The sequence below is a fragment of the Uranotaenia lowii genome, chromosome 2 (genome assembly GCF_029784155.1).
Source record: "Uranotaenia lowii strain MFRU-FL chromosome 2, ASM2978415v1, whole genome shotgun sequence".
NCBI lineage: Eukaryota > Metazoa > Arthropoda > Insecta > Diptera > Culicidae > Uranotaenia > Uranotaenia lowii.
In genome coordinates, this window is record NC_073692.1 from 207366415 (window position 1) to 207381374 (window position 14960).

A 14960-nucleotide genomic window follows, 5' to 3' on the forward strand; every position below is an offset into this window, starting at 1 on the left:
GATTTGTAAAAAGAATCATGGATGTTGTGTAGGGTCTTATTTTTTCACATCCAAATTGTTTAGAAACTCCGATGATGCTTAAGTGTTGTACACCATTGGTTTGACAGAATTATAAGAATATAAGACCTTTAGCTTTTGTTGATGTGGCGTTTCAAGAACTTTAAATTTAGCAGTTTTGGTCAGTGATAACAGTTTTACAGAAAGAACACTTCAAAACCAATAAGTTATTTTGAATAAATTTGATGTCCTTAGTTCAAACCAGGTTCCAGTTTTCGTGTGGATATCAAAGTGTATGAGTGTATGAGTAAAAAATTTACTGAATATGAAGAAGATTCAATGGATTAAATCAAAACATAAGGCTTTGATCGTTTAGAATCCGGGAAGTTACAAATGTGTGTATTTTTTAAACTATTCATTTGTTCGAAAAACTTTCTATGGAGGAAATGAAGGTGTTAATATGACATTTAATGTAAAAATATAAAAAAATATATCTATCAATGATTTTATGAAATACTCTAAGTTTTTCATAAAATCTCTTTTTTATCTTTGCACACTTTTTCCAGTCATATATTGATTTATTTTTTTTTACCACAAAAGCAAAACCTTTGCAAAATCATGATATTTTACACAAACTCACCTGGAAAAAACAACTGGAATCCGGTTGGAACCTTTTCATGAGTAGGCATCTCACAGAATTTGATCTCTTAAATCCGGATTTAACATATTTTTTTTGTCCATCAAACACATCTGTCATATTGCGTTAAACACGAACTGCGATCTTTTGAACTGATCATTATTAGTTATTTACTTGGTGTCTACTAGTCAGGCAACACTTTTTGCCTGCCGGAAATGGATTTTTTGAATTATTTAAGGAGTCTGCGTTCAGTTATTCCCAATAACCATAGACTTTTTACCATATTTAAGATCAAGGGTTGCATTCCGATGGTTGGTTTGAACTTCGTGTGGATCCTAGAGTGGCTTCTTACACTTCTTAACCATTTGGTCCGAAAAAAAATCAGAAAAAATCAACAGTTCATGTGAAAGTCAACAAAGAAAAATTTTCGAGGCGCAAAATGCGTAAAAGGAGCAAATTTGTGCAAAATTATTTTTACCATGTTTTTTTGCATCGTAAATATCTCAAACACACGTTAACTTAAAAATCTACCAAAAATAGGCATGATAGCCCTTTTCCTAACCAACACAACGCTACTAAAGTTTTGCATATCCGAGCTCTATTAACTCACCTTTTTTCGGTAGTACAAAGAATTTAAGTGCTGGTTTTGACTTGTTTGGAAGGGTCAATCCAATTATGCTGTTAGTTTTTCTCTATCTCTCTATAAAAAAAAATATTTTAAGCGTTCAAATTAAAAGTTTCAAATAAAACAACTTTTTCGAATGCTTTAATAGTTTTGACTTCTAAGGAAACTCGATATGATATACACTATCTGATTAAAGATGCGAAGCTATCCAAATATTTGTTCTGCAATGATTTTTGGCATAACTGCTGCAAGTTTCCGTGTTGTATAAACCTAATTGTATCTTCAATTTCAGGCTACGAATATTTCTGGTGCTCTAACACTCATTGCGAAATTTTTATAAGTTGAATTGATAAAAGAGTCTACGGAATTTTTAATTAATTACTTTGAACTTTATTTATTTCTTCATTCTGGATATTCAAGAAAACCCATGGAGGGTGCAAAAAATAGAACATTTTGATATTTGATTTGACCTCATATGATTATAAATGTTCTTGAAAAAAGCTACAATCTTATATATAAAAATGAATGCGTTTTTTGTAACACCATCACGTATGAATGGTCTGTCGGAATGAAGTGAAATTTTGTATCCGAGAGTTTTTCAGGCCAGAGATGGTTTGTATGATAGTTTCGTGATTACTACTTTTTATGGAATGGGGGCTCCTATACAAAATCAATCATAAACGGTACAAAATTTGAACAACATGAAGACGATTTTCATGAAAACTTATTCACGAGCACGAAGAAGTTAAAGAACTGTAAATATGTTCCAACGATTTATTAAGTAACGGGTAAAACGAAGTTTACCGGGTCAGCTAGTAGTTCTATAAAACCGTTTTTTTGTTTCTGCATAAAAGTTTTCTAGAGCTTTCTAAAGCACTTTCAAAAATTAAAACCTCAAGCATGTTCCACAAGAAATCTTTATAGCTGCAAAAAAATTTACAGTCAAAATTTATCGCTTTACATCCCTTTTATAAGAATTAAAAGGCTTTTAAGGCCCTGATATCAAAACTGTGGCTAAAGTTTTATTTATTCAAAAGTTCATTTTAAGTATATTCATTTTGATTTTTTCAACCATCATCCGTCCTAGAAAGTTTTACCCGTTAGAGTTCCTGGAGTGTCAATTTGACTCTCCTTACTTGAACCGCTATATCTCTCTTGTTTCTCAACTGATTCGATTTTTTTCTCCCATATTCAGCTTCAACACTTCAGCTTTCCGATATCAAAGTCCAAAAAAAAATCCGAAAAACATGCTTCGCAAAAAAATGTTGATCTTTTTAGAATTTGCTTTGTCTAATACTTAAGCTGTGAAATGAGAACTAATATAGCAAAAAATAGTAAACGGACCTTTTATCTTTGGATTTTGCTAGATTTTTGCCTAGGGTTATGGTACCCTGAATCAAAGATCAAATCTTCTTTAATAAATGATCAAGTCTCCTTTAACTTAAAAATTATCACTATTTTTTGTGTAACAAAAATGCTTCTAGTTCATCCACAGGTTCATGTATCAATTTAACTTTTGGAGCATATAAAATATAAATTAGACGCTGTCAGTTGCTCAATTTTTCCAAATATATAATGAAAATAAGAAAAGGGGATCAAGTATCCCCATTCTTCCCTATGTTGCGCATAAGGTTAGTGGAGAATGGTGATACTTGATCCCCTTTTCTTATTTTCATCATCGTCGTCTTCTGTATTTCTGACAGCGTGTAATTTCAAGCTACAAAAAATAAAACGATACATGAACCCGTGGATGATCTAGTGGCGTTTTCGCGAGACAAAAAAATTGCGAGACATTCCTTGACAACTAAAACCAGGAGAGACTTGAGGGGTTTAGTGAATCAACTTGGATTGAACTGCACCTTCCTCTATAAAAATCAATGCATGTAATTTCAAAGTAACAAAATGTTTGAGCTTTCTAAATAAACATTTAAGCTGTCCTCTGGAATAAAAAATATATTAAACTTATATGTCAATTGCCAAAGGGGGCAATCAGTAACGCCATCCGCCATCCATCATCGCAAGTTCTTGACTGACAAGACAGATGAACTCCAGCATGACCTTGCGAAGGGAAAGGGGTATTTTTGGTTGGTACTTTCGATTGCATTTTATTTCCTGGGTGAGCAGTACGGTAGAACAGCGAAATGCCATGACAGTGAAGAATGGATTGGTTTTTGAGTTTTCTTGCAGCGTTTTTGTTGTTTGTATAAAAATTCAATTTCAAACTTATTTATTGCTATCAAGTATTTTCGACTACATAGATAACCTAGATTCTTATTGAGGTTTTATTAAATATGCAATTTTTTATGTATTTTTTTTCAGGGAGGCGAAGTTGTGCAGGAGACAATAACGTCCAGCGTAAACGATGATACGTGCACGCTGGAATTTCAGCGTAGTGACGGCACACTCATAACGAAGCTGATAGACTTCCGAAACGTAAGTTTTTTTTTTTTAATTTAACTTATCTGAAGAAGTCTGAAGTGTCAGGATATTTTATGAAACATATGAAATCCTTCTTGATGGATTTGTTCTGGGAAAATGGATTTATGGTTGGGTATTGTATTGAAAAATATTTTATCACCGTACCGTGAGGTTGGGCTTGTGATATAGCTCAGTTGACAAGTCTTTTGTCTCCTGAGCCGATGTCCGCGAGTTCGAGCCCAAGAGTAAACATCGAACACAGTTGTACCGGATAAGTTTTTCAATATCGATCCGCCAACTGTAACGTTGATAAAGTCGCGAATGCCATAAAGATGGTAAAACGACTATAATCGAAACAAAAAAAAACCGTACCGTGACGTAATTTATAAAAATCAACAAATCTCACTACAATGCACTGTTTAGAGGTGGTTTTAATCTAGGAATATGACCAACATCAAAAGTCATCAAGTAACAAAAATCGTAACAGTGTTCATAATTACCCCATAGACAAGGGGGTAATTATGAACAAACGTTCTACGCCCACAAGATGAAACTTAAAAATTAGAAAAAGAAATCCTAGAATGAAGAAGGGAACTAAGAATTTATTTTTGGTTACTTTCCAGAATTTTAAAATTGAAGAGCTACTTGTTTGGGCTGATTGTATAAAAAACTGAGTAATTTTGTTCAGAATTACCCATCCTAGCAATAATTGTTTTCTCAAGATTTCTAAAATAATTTTTTTGCAAAATTATCTACAAATAAACACAATTTCTATCGTTGTCTGCACAATTGCAATCATTTGTTCCACAACTTGTCGAGGGTTATGTGAACTAACTATCTATAGTATTTATTCTCATTACAAGATAAGTCAGCATAACTAATAAGTAGAGTAAAGAGTTAAAAAACGAAGCCTGCCCGGCAAACCTTTTTGTAGCTATATTTTTATGCCGTTTTAATATACGTTCCATATATGTTTATTATAGAATAACCGTATGAAATTTAAAAAAAAACAGTATTTACCTTCCAAAGTGAAGGCAAAATACATACATAAATTTCTTTTGTTTCTAAAACAATGAAAACTATACCAATCGGGCATTATCCGACACCCTTCAAATCGTTGCCTTGCCAGCGATAATATTTTCCAATTCTCTCATTGGTCAATGTAACTCAATTCCATCTGCTTTTTAGCCTTCTGGATGCACTGGTTGCCGAGAGAACAGGTCGATGATTTTCTCACTGGCAACCCGCGCGAGATCAAAGTATTTCAATTAACATACATGGCGGACTTTCTATCATATCCGACTTAAACTGACTTCATACGACATTTTATACGATCTTTTCACTATGGAGTTGGAATTGCGATTCGTAACACCTTTGTAAACGACTTAATTTATTATTTCTGATACGACGTCATTTTTGCTTGGTAGAGAGAAGTGAGTTTGTAGTAGAATAGATGGTAGAAAGAAGAAAAAAAGAGAATATATTCTTGAAAGTACAGAGTAGAGAGTCACGAAAAATGAGTAGAATATAATAAATACAGTAGAATGTGAAGAGTAGAAAATAGGAGTTGAGAGTAAAGAGAAGATATAAAGTTTACAGAATAAATTATGGGAAAGTTCAATTTTGTAAGTGGACTGCGAATAAATAATAGAGTTTAGAAAATATAAATTAAAGGTCGACAAAAAGAGGAGAGAGTACAGTAACAGAGAGGAGTTACTAGAGAATATAGAGCAGTATGTAAAGAGTAAGCAGGTGAGATGTGAAGTAAAGTGTAGAGAGTACCGAATAGAGATAAGAGAGTAGCAGTGTTCGGCATCGCTAACTTGAAACTTAGCGCTTCTTATAAGAGCGCTAACTGAGTCAACGTTAGTAATCGCTTATTTTAACCGATAAATGTGCAGAAATAGTTAGCGCTACTATCTAAAGCGCTAATTGCTAAAGTTAATTGATGACTGTTTATGATCAGTAAATAAACTGAACAATTATGTTTTTTTTTATGCATTGTCAATTCTTTGTTGTAGTTTTTTATTTCATTTTTCCTACAGCAGAGAAAATGTGCAGTTATGGGTAATTCGGGTTGAATGATCAAAATCTGCGAAATTGAACTTCAGCCCTCTGGTATTTCATTCTGTCACCTTATCACAAAGCCGACTTGTCAGTTAGTTAGGGTGAGGCTATAGCTCTGTAACTGAGTGTTGTCAAATTGTCATTTCTCAAGCCTGTGAAAGGAAGAAAGGAATAGACCCGATTAAGTGTCGATTGAAGGACCACTACGAATTGGCCTAGTGATAAGCTTACGGTCAAAAAGCTTGGGATTCAGGAGCTCGATTATCGGTCGGGATAAGCAAAAATTCAAGGTTGGTTACATCAATCGTCAAACAAAGCACCAGAGAAAAAAAACCTAAAAGAATTTTAAGACAATTTTCTTCAAATAAGACCGAATTTCGAACATATCAAAAACTGTTCATTGACATTCCAAACCACTCCCGGACTATCAATTGGCTCAATTATAATTTCTCTACAAAATTTTGGACCGAAATGGTCGCTGAAAGACCCTGCGGAAGTTACGAAACGACTGTGGAAGAAAACATTTTCCAATAAAAATTTTGAGCTTTCCAATTTCATCCAGACCTCTTCAAAATTGTAAAATTGGTTGAACATCATTTACAGTCGAAGCTGGTCATTTTACTTAAACTAAACGATGTTGTTTCGGATGATTTATTTTATTTTATTTTTTAACGATTTTTTTAAGCGTATTGAACAATAAAATTAATCCATTGCAATTTGAGAATTATTTCTTTAGTGTTTTGTTTGGCGAATGGTATGACTCGCCGTATAGTATTCAAGCAAAATAATTTATCATTACCATTAGTAATTTCAGATACCTACAAGATAAAAAAAATTCACCCTACTGAGATTCGAACTTCAGTCCTCTTACTTCTCTTATCGACACCTTTCCACGAGGTCAGCTAGTCATTTAAAGAGATGTTGATCTAAGAGTATGCTCCAATCAGTAGCTACCCGTGAGCTTAAAACAATTTTATGAGAGTTAACAGTCTCTATTAGCGAAATCAAATATTAGCAGATCTTTCTAATGCGCTAGCTCATTCAAAACTTAGCGATAAAATGAAAACGCTAACGAAAAGTTAGCGAACCAAAAAGCAATTAGCGAATTAGCGTTTTTGTGCCGAACACGGGGAGTAGAAAGTAGAATGTAGAGAGTAAAGAAAAAAGCATAAGGAGTTAAGACTTTAAGAGTAGTGAGAAGAGAGAAGACAACATAGTGGGGAGATAATGAAGAATAGTAGAGAGTAAAAGGTAAAAAGGAGAGATTACAGCAACATACAGTAGATTAGATATAATGTGATATTATTCGATACTTCAATGGATTAATTTTTTACCTATTCGATTTAGCTTATTTAGGAGGATTTAGGATATCCTCAACCAAGAATATCTGGCAAATCGGAATAGACCAGTGCTGCCAATAATGGCGTTGAAAGGATGAATGAGATAAAAAAATCCAAACGTGCAGCAAGATAGCGCTTTCTGTAAGCGCAGCCATTCCGTTCGTTGCCCTGAGGGGGTTCCATTTTGTAGAATTAGTTGTAGAGGTAAAAAAAAACTGCGAGAACTCTTGTAGATAGACTGCCGTGTTTTTGGAAGAAAAAAAAGTTGATGTTTAGAGTTTTTGGCAAAGTTAGCTGCAGGGAAGTGTCTGCATGGATAATGCGGACGCTTTTCTTTCCCGATGGAGTGTTATGTTTGGATGTTTATTGTTTAAATTTATGTTACGTCTCCCTGTTACGAGGAGAAGAAAAAGTTTTCTTCTGAATCATCACGGAAAATTCAGTAGAATTCTGATGTTCTTCGTACTAAAACAAGCAACTTGACTAACATCTATTGTTTTGTGTAGAAGTGGGTATAAAAGTGTAGTTTAAAAAATTTGTTCTTCAAAAATTTAGCAATCTTTCAGCTTTTGGAACGTTGAGAAATTTTTCTTCTGAAGTGACGAAATTAATTCAAATTGAAAGCTGCATCTAAGGAATCAATGCATTCAATTCTGAATTCTCTAAACTCAATTTTATTGAATTGATGTTGACACCTTTTCTCCATCACTGTTCCGAGATGATACCGAGTGCTGACAAACCTGCCACTCACCTTTTCTCCCCAAAAGCAATTTAAATTATATTTACCAACTCTGTGTACCGACCGTAGAGAGGTGTTGCATTTCATGGGTCTCCTTAACCACTTCTCGCTAATGGCATCGAGGAAAAATATCAAGAAGACCACATCAAACTGTCCATTTTCACACCCACTTTTGTCCAACTTCCATTCTTCATCGACTCCACCTCACTGACTGGTCTTCCTTAAAAATGTTTCGACTTGCTGGCGGTCCCTTTTTCCTTATCGCCGGAATTGAACTTTTCCCCCTTTCAACAATCCCGCTCCCAACTCCCGCTTCCTGTTGTTGACAGTTTTTCAGCAACGAGAACTAAGTTGGTGACAAACCTCGAAGAAGACCCTCCGGGGGGTAATTAAAAAGGATTCCAAATTTCCAAACGGTCGCGGCAACCATCATCATCCTCCTCTTTCAGCAACCATCCCAAAACGAAGGACCTAAGCAAGGGACAGCTTAACGGCCGGAGATCGAGAACAGTTTGATTAGCTTAATTTAATTAATTCCGCACACTACTGACTGGTTGAAATGGGTTTTTGCCCGCTGCTCTCCCTTCTTGGTGACTTTCTTCCTTCTTTCAATCTTGCACTTCAAAGTTGTACCAACATTAAGTGGCTAGAGACAGAGAGGTCGTGGGAAAGGTCTTCTGAACTTTGATGACCCCTCGTCGGGTTGTATTCGAAAAACTGACTCATCGGACTGTTTATTTTTTTCGATGCAAAATATTGATTTCAGTTAAATTTTCAACAAACTGGTTAATTTTGCTTAACAATGCTAAATTTAACTCAGACCTATGGTTATGGTTATGAAGCCGAAAGAATCGCGATGACTTTTCGTTTTAAAAAAAACCCGAAAAATAATTTTTTGAAATGGAGGAAGGCTGGCTACTGGCTCAATTAAAAAAAAAACAAAATCCCTGCAATACTGTGAAAACACTACTTCTACTGTACTCAGTCATGAATTTCACGAGGATGGCATTGGGCTGGGAAGAATGACAGCTTGCTGTTAAATTCCTTTAAAAAAAAGAGGATGGTATAGTGTTATAATTAAAACCAATAAAATTAAACTTCTACTCTTGACTTTTGTGTTGTCAAAAATTCAAGATCAAACATATTTTTGAAATCCTTTTTAATTGTTTTGACGCTTGAGAAACTAGATTTAAATAGTTAAGTTGATACGTTAAGTTTCTGATAGAACTCAACGCATCCCGCAAAGGCTTCGTGCCGCAAGCCGAAATGTGCCGGGATAAGGACGGGGGTATCCTGACGGACAATCGTGAGGTGATCAAAAGGTGGAAGCAGCACTTCGATGAACACCTGAACGGCGCACATGCAGGAAATCAAGACGATGGAGGAAGGTACATCGCCGGCGTAGCCAACGACGAAGAGGAGCCACTCCCAACGATGAGTGAAGTTAAGGAAGCCATTCGCAAGCTGAATAGAAACAAGTCGGCTGGGAAGGATGGCATCGCAGCTGAACTCATCTCAAAATGGGCCCGGACAGGTTGGCCGATTGCCTACACCGGTTGATAATCCGGATCTGGAACATAGAACAGCTACCGGAGGAATGGAAGGAGGGGGTTATATGCCCCATCTACAAGAAGGGCGTCAAATTGTACTGTGAGAACTACCAAGCGATCACCGTCCTCAATGCCGCCTACAAAGTGCTGTCCCGAATCCTACTCCGCCGCCTAACGCCACTAGCAAACAGTGTCGGGGGAAGTCATCAGGCCGGCTTCATGGAGGGACGGTCAACGATGGACCAGATATTCACATTACGGCAAATCCTCCAAAAATGCCGGGAACACCAAGTCCCTACGCACCATCTATTCATCGACTTCAAAGCCGCATACGACACGATCGACCGTAACGAGCTATGGAAAATCATGGACGAGAACGGCTTTTCCGGGAAGCTGATCAGACTGATCAAGGCGACGATGGATGGAACGCAGTGCTGTGTGCGGATTTCGGGTGAATTGTCGAGTTCATTCGAATCGCACAGGGGGCTTCGACAAGGTGATGGTCTATCCTGAATGATGTTCAACGTGGCGCTAGAAGGTGTTATTCGACGAGCGGTGGGAGAAATGCGGGGCACGATTTTCAACAGATCCAGTCAACTTAACTGCTTTGCCGATGACATTGATATAGTCGGCAGATCATCTGCGGCGGTAGAGGAGATCTACCGCAAACTGAAACGCGAAGCAGGAAGGATCGGGTTAATCATCAATACGTCCAAGACGAAGTATATGCTGGCCTGCGGATCCGAGATCGACCGAGCCCGCTTGTCCAGTAATAACAAGGTCACGGTCGACGAGCTGAGGATAATTGATGACTTTGTCTATCTCGAATCACTGGTGACCGCAGACAATGAAACCAGCCGTGAGATCCGACGGCGAATTATCAGTGGAAGTCGTGCCTACTATGGACTCCACAAGCAACTGCGGTCGAGAAGACTTAGCCCTCGCACGAAGTGTAACCTGTATATGACGCTCATTAGACCGGTTGTTCTCTACGGGCACGAGACTTGGATATTGCTCGAGGAGGACCTGCGTACACTCGGAGCTGCGTACTTTGGCGGCGTACAGGAGAACGGAGTGTGGAGGCGAAGGATTAACCACGAGCTCGCGCGACTCTACGGCGAACCCAGTATCCAGAAGGTGGTGAAAGCTGGCCGGATACGCTGGGCAGGCATGTTGCGAGAATGCCGGATGACTGTCCTGCAAAACAGGTGTTCGCTACGAATCCGGTAGGAACAAGACGAGCGGGGGCGCAACGAGCGAGGTGGTTAGACCAAGTGGAGCGTGATCTGGCGAACGTGGGGTGCCCGAGAAATTGGAGAACGGTTGCCATGAATCGAGTGAATTTTAGGAATTATGTTCGTCAAGTTATGTTGTAAGACGGAATACTATGTAAATAAATAAGTTAAGTTGATAGAAAATAGCTACATACTTTTTCTAACAGCTTTGTTTCCCTTAAAAATTGTCCTTAAATTAAAATATAAACAACTTCGAATGCACACATTCAAGAACAAAATTTGAAAGTGAGCCTTTTAAAAAGAAGTCGAAGGAAGTTTTAGGCCAGAAACACAGTGTATGCGATTGGTAACCATTTTTTAATCCTCTGTTTTATGACTTACTAGCTGAACCCGTACGAACTTCGTTTCGCTTTAAATCATCGTCAAAATGAGTTTAGAAAATAAATTCGAACATTCTTTCGACAATTTTGGGGAAAAAATTCAACAGTGTTTAAAGTCGCTACTATTACTATTACTTGAAATTCAAATTAAACTGTTGATTGGCTTTTTATTAAAATTTATGTGAGAGTGTTTTCTTCTCGATCGGTTGCAAAATCTAGACATTATGGCAGAAACATGTACTATTTGTTTGTGTGCACGACTCTTTTGCTTGACCTTCACACTTAAATTGGTATCAATTAACTGCCTCCAACAAAATTATTGCACAAAAGACTGAACTTTCAATGAAACCCTCTTTTTCTGTCCCATGGCCCGAAATTCGATAATTGAAACCAATTTCACGTTCCTCAAAACTCCCTTGTGCCATTTTTTCTTTTCAAATTATATGTAAAATTACGTCAGGACATTTTTCGAGGTGTTAAAGGTGTCAAGTGATCAGTGAATATAGACGCCCCTTTCGCCGACCTTTGACACGGAACATGCTACCTGGATTCAATTGCTCATAGTTAATAACCCTCATCTGAACATTTTCATCTCAATCCGATGCATTATCACGACAATATCGCGAAAACAGTGAGCAACTAACATGGACGGCCTTTTTTTACCACGATTCAAAACTTGACACCTGTAATCAATTATCTTTTCTGTTAAACTCCCATGTGCCAATTTTCATTACAATTCTATGCTCAATCAAGAGAATATCGTAAAAACAGTGAACAGATAATAACCCCTTTTGCCGACCCCTGAGTCAAGATTTGAAACCTGAAAGCAAAAGAGCGTCCCTCAAAACTCCTATGCGGAAATTTTCATCTCAATCCAATGAAGAATAACGTCAAAATCGCAAAAACATTAAAGTTGGGTATGGACGACTCCTTCTGATCCGTAATTCGAAACTTGAAATCGATTGCTCGTCTTTCAAAACACTCATGTGCAAATTTTCATTACAATCCAGTGTATAATAACAAAAATATCGCAAAAACATTAATCAGTGAATATGGACGACCCCTTTGGCCGACCCCTGACCCTAAATTTGATAACTGTAATCGATTGCTCGTCTCTCAAAACACTCATGTGCAAATTTTCATCACAATCCAATGTAAAATAAAGCCAACATCGCAAAAACATTAATCAGTGGATATGGACGACCCCTTTTGCCGACCTCAAACCCTAAATTTGATAACTGTAATCGATTGCTCGTCTCTCAAAACACTCATGTGTAAATTTTCATCACAATCCAATGCATAATAACGCCAATATCGCAAAAACATTAATCAGTTGATATGGACGACCCCTTTGGCCGACCCCTGACCGTACATTTGATAACTGTAATCGATTGCTCGTCTTTCAAAACACTCATGTGCAAATTTTCATCACAATCCGACGGAAAATAACGTCAATAACGTGAAAACAATATATGTCTTGTATGGACGACCCCCTTCAGAAGGGGTCGTCCAAAAATCTAAAAACATTTTTCATCATTCCTGGTCCTAATGAGCATCCATGCCAAATTTCAGATCTCTAGCTCTTAAGACGGCTGAGTCTATAGAGGACAAACAAACAAACAAACAAACAAACAAACAAACAAACATACAGATAATTGCTTTTTATATATATAGATATATATAAAAAGCAATTATCTGTATGTTTGTTTGTTTGTTTGTTTGTTTGTTTGTTTGTTTGTCCTCTATAGACTCAGCCGTCTTAAGAGCTAGAGGTCTGAAATTTGGCATGGATACTCATTAGGTCCAGGAAGGATGAAAAATATTTTCAGATTTTTGGATGATCCCTTCTGAAGGGGGTCGTCCATACAACACAAATATGGATTTCGCGATATTGACGTTATTTTTTGTCGGATCGTGTTGAAAATTTGCACTTGAGTATTTTGAAAGACGAGAAATCGATTGCAGTTATCAAATTTAGGGTCAGGGGTCGGCCAAAGGGGTCGTCCATATCAACTGATGAATGTTTTTGCAATATTGGCGTTATTATACACCAGATTGTGATGAAAATTTGCACATGAGTGTTTTGAGAGACGAGATATCGATTACAGTTATCAAATTTAGGGTCAGGGGTCGGCCAAAGGGGTCGTCCATATTCACTGATTAATGTTTTTGCGATATTGGCGTTATTGTACATCGGATTGTGATGAAAATTTGCACATGAGTGTTTTGAGAGACGAGCAATCGATTACAGTTATCAAATTTAGGGTTAGGGGTCGGCAAAAGGGGTCGGCAAAAGGGGTCGTCCATATCAACTGATTAATGTTTTTGCGATATTGGCTTTATTTTACATTGGAGCGTGATGAAAATTTGCACATGAGTGTTTTGAGAGACGAACAATCGATTACAGTTATCAAATTTTGGGTCAGGGGTCGGCCAAAGGGGTCGTCCATATCCACTGATTAATGTTTTTGCGATATTGGCTTTATTATAGTTCGTATTGTGATGAAAATTAGCACATGAGTGTTTTGAGGGACGAACAATCGATTACAGTTATCAAATTTAGGGTCAGGGGTCGGCCAAAGGGGTCGTCCATATTCACTGATTAATGTTTTTGCGATTTTGACGTTATTCTACATTGGATTGAGATGAAAATTTCCGCATAGGAGTTTTGAGGGACTGTCTTTTGCTTTCAGGTTTCAAATCTTGACTCAGGGGTCGGCAAAAGGCAATCTGTTCACTGTTTTTACAATATTCTCTTGATTGAGCATAGAATTGTAATGAAAGTTGACACATGGGAGTTTAACAGAAAAGATAATTGATTTCAGGTGTCAAGTTTTGAATCGTGGTCAAAAAAAAAGGTCGTCCATGTCAGTTGCTCACTGTTTTCGCGATATTGTCGTGATCATGCATCGGAGATGAGATGAGATGAAAATGTTCAGATGAGGGTTATAAACTATGAGCAATTGACTCCAGGTAGCATGTTCCGTGTCAAAGGTCGACGAAAAGGGCGTCTATATTCACTGTTCACTGTTTTCAAGTTCCTGACGTAATTTTACACATAATTCGAATAGAAAAAATGGCACAAGGGAGTTTTGAGGAACGTAAAGTTGGTTTCAATTATCGAATTTCGGGCCATGGGACAGAAAAAGAGGGTTTCATTGAAAGTTCAGTGTTTTGTGCAATAATTTTGTTTGAGGCAGTTAATTGATACCAATTTAAGTGTGAAGGTCAAGCAAAAGAGTCGTGCACATAAAGAAATAGTACATGTTTCTGCCATAATGTCTAGATTTTGCAACCGATCGAGAAGAAAACACTCTCACATAAATTTTAATAAATAGCCAATCAATCTTTTAATTTTAATTTCAAGTAAAAGTAATAGTAGCAAATTTAAACACTGTTGAATTTTTTCCCCAAAATTGTCGAAAGAATGTTTCGAATTCATTTTCTAAACTCATTTCTACGTACCAATGATTTAAAGCGAAACGAAGTTCGTACGGGATCAGCTAGTGACTTATAAACTGTGACATTAAAAAAAGCAATATGTATAGCCAATTTTTCCTGAGTAAAACATCAAGTTTTCTCGAATAAATCGCCAAGTTTTCAGGAACCTTTAAAATGTCATTATTTCTTTCGCTCCACAAAAACACTTCTCATTCATCTAGGGCAGTGGTCAGCAATCAGCGGCTCTTCGGATGTAAAGCTACGGCTCTTTAGCTCACGGCGCTAATATGATTTATTTGACTAAAACCGATTAAAAAAAATATTGCCTAATTGATATTTGAGTTTGACGTCCAAAGCAGATTTTTTATACCGACTACAGATTTTCAAAAGTCCAGAAGGACTACGATGGCCATCGCTTAAGAAACATATCAAAAGGCCCAAATACCAAAATTCCTCAATTTGATTGGAGATAATTTTTTTTTATTGACTCTAATTTTGAACAAAAATAAATATTAATGACTATATTTTCCA

The 14960-nt window shown here is 37.0% G+C and overlaps 1 protein-coding gene across 1 annotated transcript in view; it reads left to right on the top strand.

Annotated features, from left to right (window-relative positions):
* LOC129745496 (out at first protein) overlaps window positions 1-14960 on the top strand; it is a 328792-nt gene that overhangs the window by 160692 nt on the left and 153140 nt on the right. Inside the window, exon 2 of the mRNA XM_055738603.1 lies at window positions 3579-3692. Coding sequence (XP_055594578.1) covers window positions 3579-3692 — 114 coding nt within the window. The remainder of the gene's footprint in view (window positions 1-3578; window positions 3693-14960) is intronic.